At 41.2% G+C, this 5,394-nt stretch overlaps 1 protein-coding gene across 1 annotated transcript; it reads left to right on the top strand.

The window, feature by feature from the left end:
* The first annotated feature begins 662 nt into the window (after positions 1-662).
* On the top strand, positions 663-4,049 carry LOC104156777 (chromosome unknown open reading frame, human C6orf203). The gene is made up of 4 exons (XM_009695138.1): positions 663-787; positions 1,211-1,639; positions 2,463-2,535; positions 3,606-4,049. Exons 1-4 carry the CDS (start codon positions 663-665, stop codon positions 3,780-3,782), a joined length of 804 nt encoding a protein of 267 aa, XP_009693440.1. The 3' UTR covers positions 3,783-4,049.
* Positions 4,050-5,394: the final 1,345 nt, after the last annotated feature.

Here is a 5,394-nt window from a genome sequence, read left to right as displayed (position 1 = left end):
TGGGGTGAGAGGCCGCCCTTCGGTGTCGGGGCGTGCTGTTCGCCTGCCTGGCCGGGGCTGTCTCAGCCGCCGGTTGTACCCCCTGGCCGACGGGGAACAAAGTAAGATCGAGCACTGAAAACAAGCAATACTAATTGTTTACACGTTCGAATAACAGTTCTGGGAATTTGACCCCAAACTGAGGAGAGGTGTGAGTCTTTTGTGAGGATTGCATCATCCTAAATTTTAAACTATATGTCATATATTTTAAGTTCACATATTTAAATACCAAAAAAGTCAAGGGAGGTGTGGTTACTTTTATTTGGCCAGTAATTGATCAGGGCTTTTTCCCAACCACAAAAACCACCTTGTTCAGATTTCATCAGGGTTCACTTGGGTGTGGGGAAAACAAACTCCAGTCTTGTGAAGAAACACGTGTTTCCACATGTACAAGGCCATAATAAAAGCCAGTGCTCCACCTAGCTCGGAAGGACCGTAAATCAATTTCTGAGAGAGCTGAAAGACATCTGAGTTGTTTTGGGGTGTTTCAGCCTACTTCTCCCAGGTTCGAGATGGCTCCAGAAAGGCACAATACTGGGGAGCTTGCACATGAGACTGGTCTTGCTGGCATCGGTCCTGTTGCAGTAGATAGGGTGGTGGTGTTTCTCCTGAACTCTACCGTAATGCTGATTCCCATTTGGAGAAACAAGGGGGAACGTTGTGCGGCCTTCTGCCGTGCAAGAGTGTTGTGGTCTGAACAGAAACTGAAGTTAAGCAGCTTTCGACTCTTCTGGGTTTACTTGCTTGCAGTATTGAGCAAGTTGCTTTTATTGAGAATGAGTCATGTTAAATCTAGGTCTTCTTGCGCTTTTTATGACATCGTTAACTTTGTTTCCGTTTCTTTTGTGAATTCTATTTCAGATGTAAGGAGGAAAATGCCACAAATATGTTTGGACAGTTAATTTTAAACACCAGAAAAGGAATTATGAATGGAGTATTCCACTGGGGGTTTTAGTGTTTATTTTTCATGTGGGGTTTTATCTCTTTGTAATGGTGGACAGTATATGAGAAAGGCAGATCATAAAGCAAGCCTTGTGCTTTTCAATGATGCCTTGCTCTGTGGGGAACTAGATAATCATCTTTTTGTGGTAACTATTATGCCGTACCTGGAGAATTCCTTCCAATAGTCAAAGCAGTTGCTCATTTTTACATATGAATGTTTGTTTTATTTAGGGTATGCTATGACTGGCTTCAGACTCCCCATCACTACTTTTAGGAAACTAAATATCTGGTTTGGACTGTGGGAGAAATTCCCCTCTAATAAACTGTATCCCTCTTGGAGGAGAAGCGTCTTCTGCAGCTGTCAAGCAAGCACAGTAAATTACAGAAGATGTTTCAACTTTTCCCAAGTAAAACTGTCTGCACTAAGACTTTCTCCCGAGTATATCTCAGTACTGTCTCTGCGAAGCAAAAGTAATAAAAGTTCTAAAAGAAGCAGAGAAACCGTACAAGAAGAAGAGGAAGAAGAAGAGGGAAGTGATTTGGAAGATGAATTTGAAGATGACCCCAACGTAGTAAAAGATTACAAGGATCTTGAAAAAGTAGTGCAGTCTCTTCGATACGATGTGATCATGAAAGCTGGTCTAGACGTTGCAAGAAAGTAAGTATAGAAGAAACAACCTGCTGATGGGAAAGATGTCATGCATCTAAAATTTGCGTTTGGATACCCTTTTATTGCTGGAATAACTCAGTATTTGGGTTTTTCTTTGGTGTAGCTGTTTTGACTGACTAAAAATATGTATTGGCTGTATGGGGGGTGTTCTTTGTTTCACCTTACCTCCCCTGAAACAGCCTGTTTTCTGCTTTTTGCTGTCTGCAATATTTCTAAGATAGCTGAGGAGGCATTTTCTTCATTTAAAATGAAGAAAACACAAAATACTTTACTAAATAATACAAAAAAGATCTAATTTGAGATTGAGGGAGTAAAATAATATGCTACTGAACAGCTGTAGAAATAGGTGATGGTAAGTATAAACCTAACATACTAGGCCAACCAGGTAGATGTGCAGTCTAGATCAGTGTTTGATCTAATGTGACCTACAGAAGCCTTATATTGCAGTGTTGTTAGAATAGAATATTAGTATAGCTTTATCAGTTAAAAATTATTGAAGTGGCTGGTGCAGGAAAGGGGACATGATTTGTTGGATAATCAGGAGACAGGTCTTTAGAAACAGCTTTTTATTACTTGCACCTCTGGCAGAGAGTAACTATACTCTATTATTTCATTTAATATCTGTGAAAGGCTTTTTTTTTACTTCCAGTTCAAGTCTGTCCTAACCTTAAATAAAGGTATCTTTTACGCGCAAATTAGAGTTGTGGAAACGTGCCTTGCACATGAATGGTGTTCTTGTGTATCTGCTAAGAAACAATTGTATTTGGTCTGCTGCACACTGTAAATGCAATAAAACCTTGTTTTTCTTCAGTAAAGTAGAAGATGCATTCTACAATAATGAACTCAGGCTGAATGGAGAAAAACTATGGAAGAAAAGTAGAACTGTAAGACTTTTTAAAATTTAAATATTTTAATACAGTACAAGAAAATAACTAAGGCATGACCTCTTCTCCCTCTAAATTACTCTGCAAAGGTGAATGAATAGCATTGCTAACACCACTTCCAGCTTTGTGTGTGTCTGACTAATGATTCCTGGGGTAAAAGAGTATTCCCTAAGGCAGACAGGAGACTTCTGTTATTTGAGAGTAAAATCTAAGGCTGAAAGTCAGGAGAAGGCAGATGGCAGGAAGGACAGAACTTCCCAAGTTGCTAAGTTGATGATAGGTGCGAGGTTGATGGAGTAGGAATGATTAAATCGGAGATATTGGTGGAGCAGGCACATGATTGAAGAAAAAGGGAAAGTTTGATGGTAGGGATTGAAATTGGGGTGGCTTGGGAAGAGTTACTGGACCTGTAATAAGAGGACAGAGGAACGCAGGTAGGAGAAGAGGCGGAAGGGTTGCAGGCCATACTCTTTCACAACAGAGCTCACCAGAATGGTGACAAACTTCTGCCCACCCTTTATGTCAGGGTGACCCTAGGTGGAGGTTACTGTCATCAAAAGGCAATAAGAAGAGCAGTTTTGATTCCTGATCCCCTAAAGTTAAGGCTGTTTTTGAGAGGCCTGCTGCTTTTGTGACTTTTGAAAGGAGCACAAGCAATTGACGAGCACTCTCTTCTTTAAAACACTTTAAAGTGCTTTAAATAGGCAGGAGGGCAAACTTTGCATTTTGCTGTTTTGTGTCTGTGTTGATACAAAAAGACTGGCAGGACGCACCCTTCAGGAAAAACCATACTACATTAACACCTCCGTCACAGAGTTAGGTGTCCATTGTAAAACAGGAAGGGTAAAGCTCTTGGCAGAGAAAGTCATGAGACATTTAATTGCTGATTCCTAGAAGTTCATACCTGGAGGATCTATAATGGGTCTGGTATTGCCTGCCTTCCTCCTCTCCTGTGAGATAAGAATATGAAGTGGAAAGAAAGGAAAGAAATTAAAACTGGACATAGACTTTGAGGATTTGTTTTCCCCAGGGGATGTTTATTATCACTCATCTTCTCTTTCTGTTCCCAGGTGAAAGTTGGTGACACGCTGGATCTCATAGTAGGTGAAGATAAAGAAACAGGAACTGCTGTAGTTATGCGGGTAGTCTTAAAAAAAGTATCTAACAAAACTGAAAGTGAAAAATACAAAGTAATTTTGAGGCGTTGGAAAAACTTAAAAGTGCCCATACAGGATGTACTTAAGTAACAGGGGGTTGCATGTGACAGCGTAAGAATTTTGCAGAAAACCGTTATTTGTTGTTAAATATAAATTTTGGTTAAACAAAATTACAGTACCCTTTTTTAAGGGCTTGTGTCAGAATGTTCTCTCCCCCTGCTGTGTACATCAGTATTCATGCGATAAGCCTGTTAGTTTTGTTTCATGGTACTGAGATAAAAGATCCAACCCTTACATTGCCAGGCAGTTTCCTTATAGATGTTATAAATAATGAACCAATAAAGACTAATTTGATCAGTTTAATTGCTGTCTAATTTTGTTAATCAGAAAGGTTGCATTAAAGCTGACAGCACAACAAGCAGAACTGCTTTCTTCATTTTATCTAGATTCGTGAAATAGTTAGGAATAATAGGGATAAAAACCCTAATTATGTAAAATTGCTTCCTTTTTCATTATTGGTTTGATCTTGGTTAACAATACCAACTCCATGCTTACATACACTGCTGCTCTACCAAGAATACAGAAGAATGCTGATGCGTATTTCTAAGCAGGAAACTTCACGGTGACAGAGACTGGATCACAGCAGCGATACTCTGCTCTCATGGAGAAGGCAGATCAGTGAGGAGATGCATGTAGTACTGCTGATTTCTACTGTTAAGTCATCACTCAGAGGAAGACAAAATCTTGGTTTGTCACATATTCGATCAGTGCGGCGTTTAAGAGAATATTTTATACTTGGGTGGTGTAAAGAGCTGAGCAAAGGTTGGACTGTACTGTGATGAAAAGCTCATGTCTGTATTGCTACGGGAAAATAGTGTCCCGTAGGACACTTGGGAGTAACCACTCGCACTTGTAACGTTGAACATACGCTTCTCCCAACATGAGCAACTTGCTGGATGAACTGTGGTGCAGATACAGAATTTTTATTCTGTTTACGTGTGTTCAGACAGCCATGTGCGGGTGTGTGTGGCCAGGAAAGCTGGTGGGAGCAGGTGGCTGTTGTTCATCCAGTCCGTGGTCTGCTCCCTGCCTCGTCTGGAGAGCCCAGAGGGAAGCCGATAACCCAGAACAGGCACCAGGAACATATTCCAGGACGCTTTTTCTTTGGTGTTTCTCAAGTCTAAATGGGCAGGCAAGAGACTGTTGCTCACAAAGGCAACCTAGTGCTTTGGTTAGGCCTTGGACTATCGGGTACACATAAAAGCTCTGGTTGGATTTTCACTGCATGAAATGTCTCCAAGGTGACAGGGAGCAATGGTGCTCACCCAGTGAGGGGTGCACGGGAGCTGCGGGGCTCAACTGCCAACAGCCATGTGACGACTGTGTTTAAGCAGACTCTGCCTGCTGCCGTCTGTAGCCTCAGCAGAGGATGGCTGCCGAGTGCAGGATTTCAAATCATTTCTAGCTTTCTTCAGGCATAGCTAAAATCGGTGCTGTTTGGGCTTTTTTTATGATTGTGTAGATGTTTAGAGATGGAGATACATGTCTAGTTAATGTTTTAGAGGCATAATGACCTTTTAAAGAAATTGGTTCTTAAGAGGACATGATCCTGGAAAGCTTTTGTAGGGGATTTTGCTGATCCTTACACTACAGAAGCGAAGGGATTCAGCATAGCAAGCACCCAGAGGAACATGGCAGGCTG

Source organism: Cariama cristata, unplaced genomic scaffold, assembly GCF_000690535.1.
Source record: "Cariama cristata isolate BGI_N322 unplaced genomic scaffold, ASM69053v1 scaffold13642, whole genome shotgun sequence".
Lineage (NCBI taxonomy): Eukaryota > Metazoa > Chordata > Aves > Cariamiformes > Cariamidae > Cariama > Cariama cristata.
This window is presented reverse-complemented; position numbering and strand designations above follow the sequence as displayed.

Coding starts and splice junctions, on each gene's coding strand:
- LOC104156777 (XM_009695138.1), top strand. CDS start 663: ATGCTGATTCCCATTTGGAGAAACAAGGGGGAACGTTGTGCGGCCTTC. Junction 788..1,210: donor TTCTGGGTTTACTTGCTTGC/AGTATTGAGCAA, acceptor TTTGTTTTATTT/AGGGTATGCTATGACTGGCT. Junction 2,536..3,605: donor TATGGAAGAAAAGTAGAACT/GTAAGACTTTTT, acceptor TTCTGTTCCCAG/GTGAAAGTTGGTGACACGCT.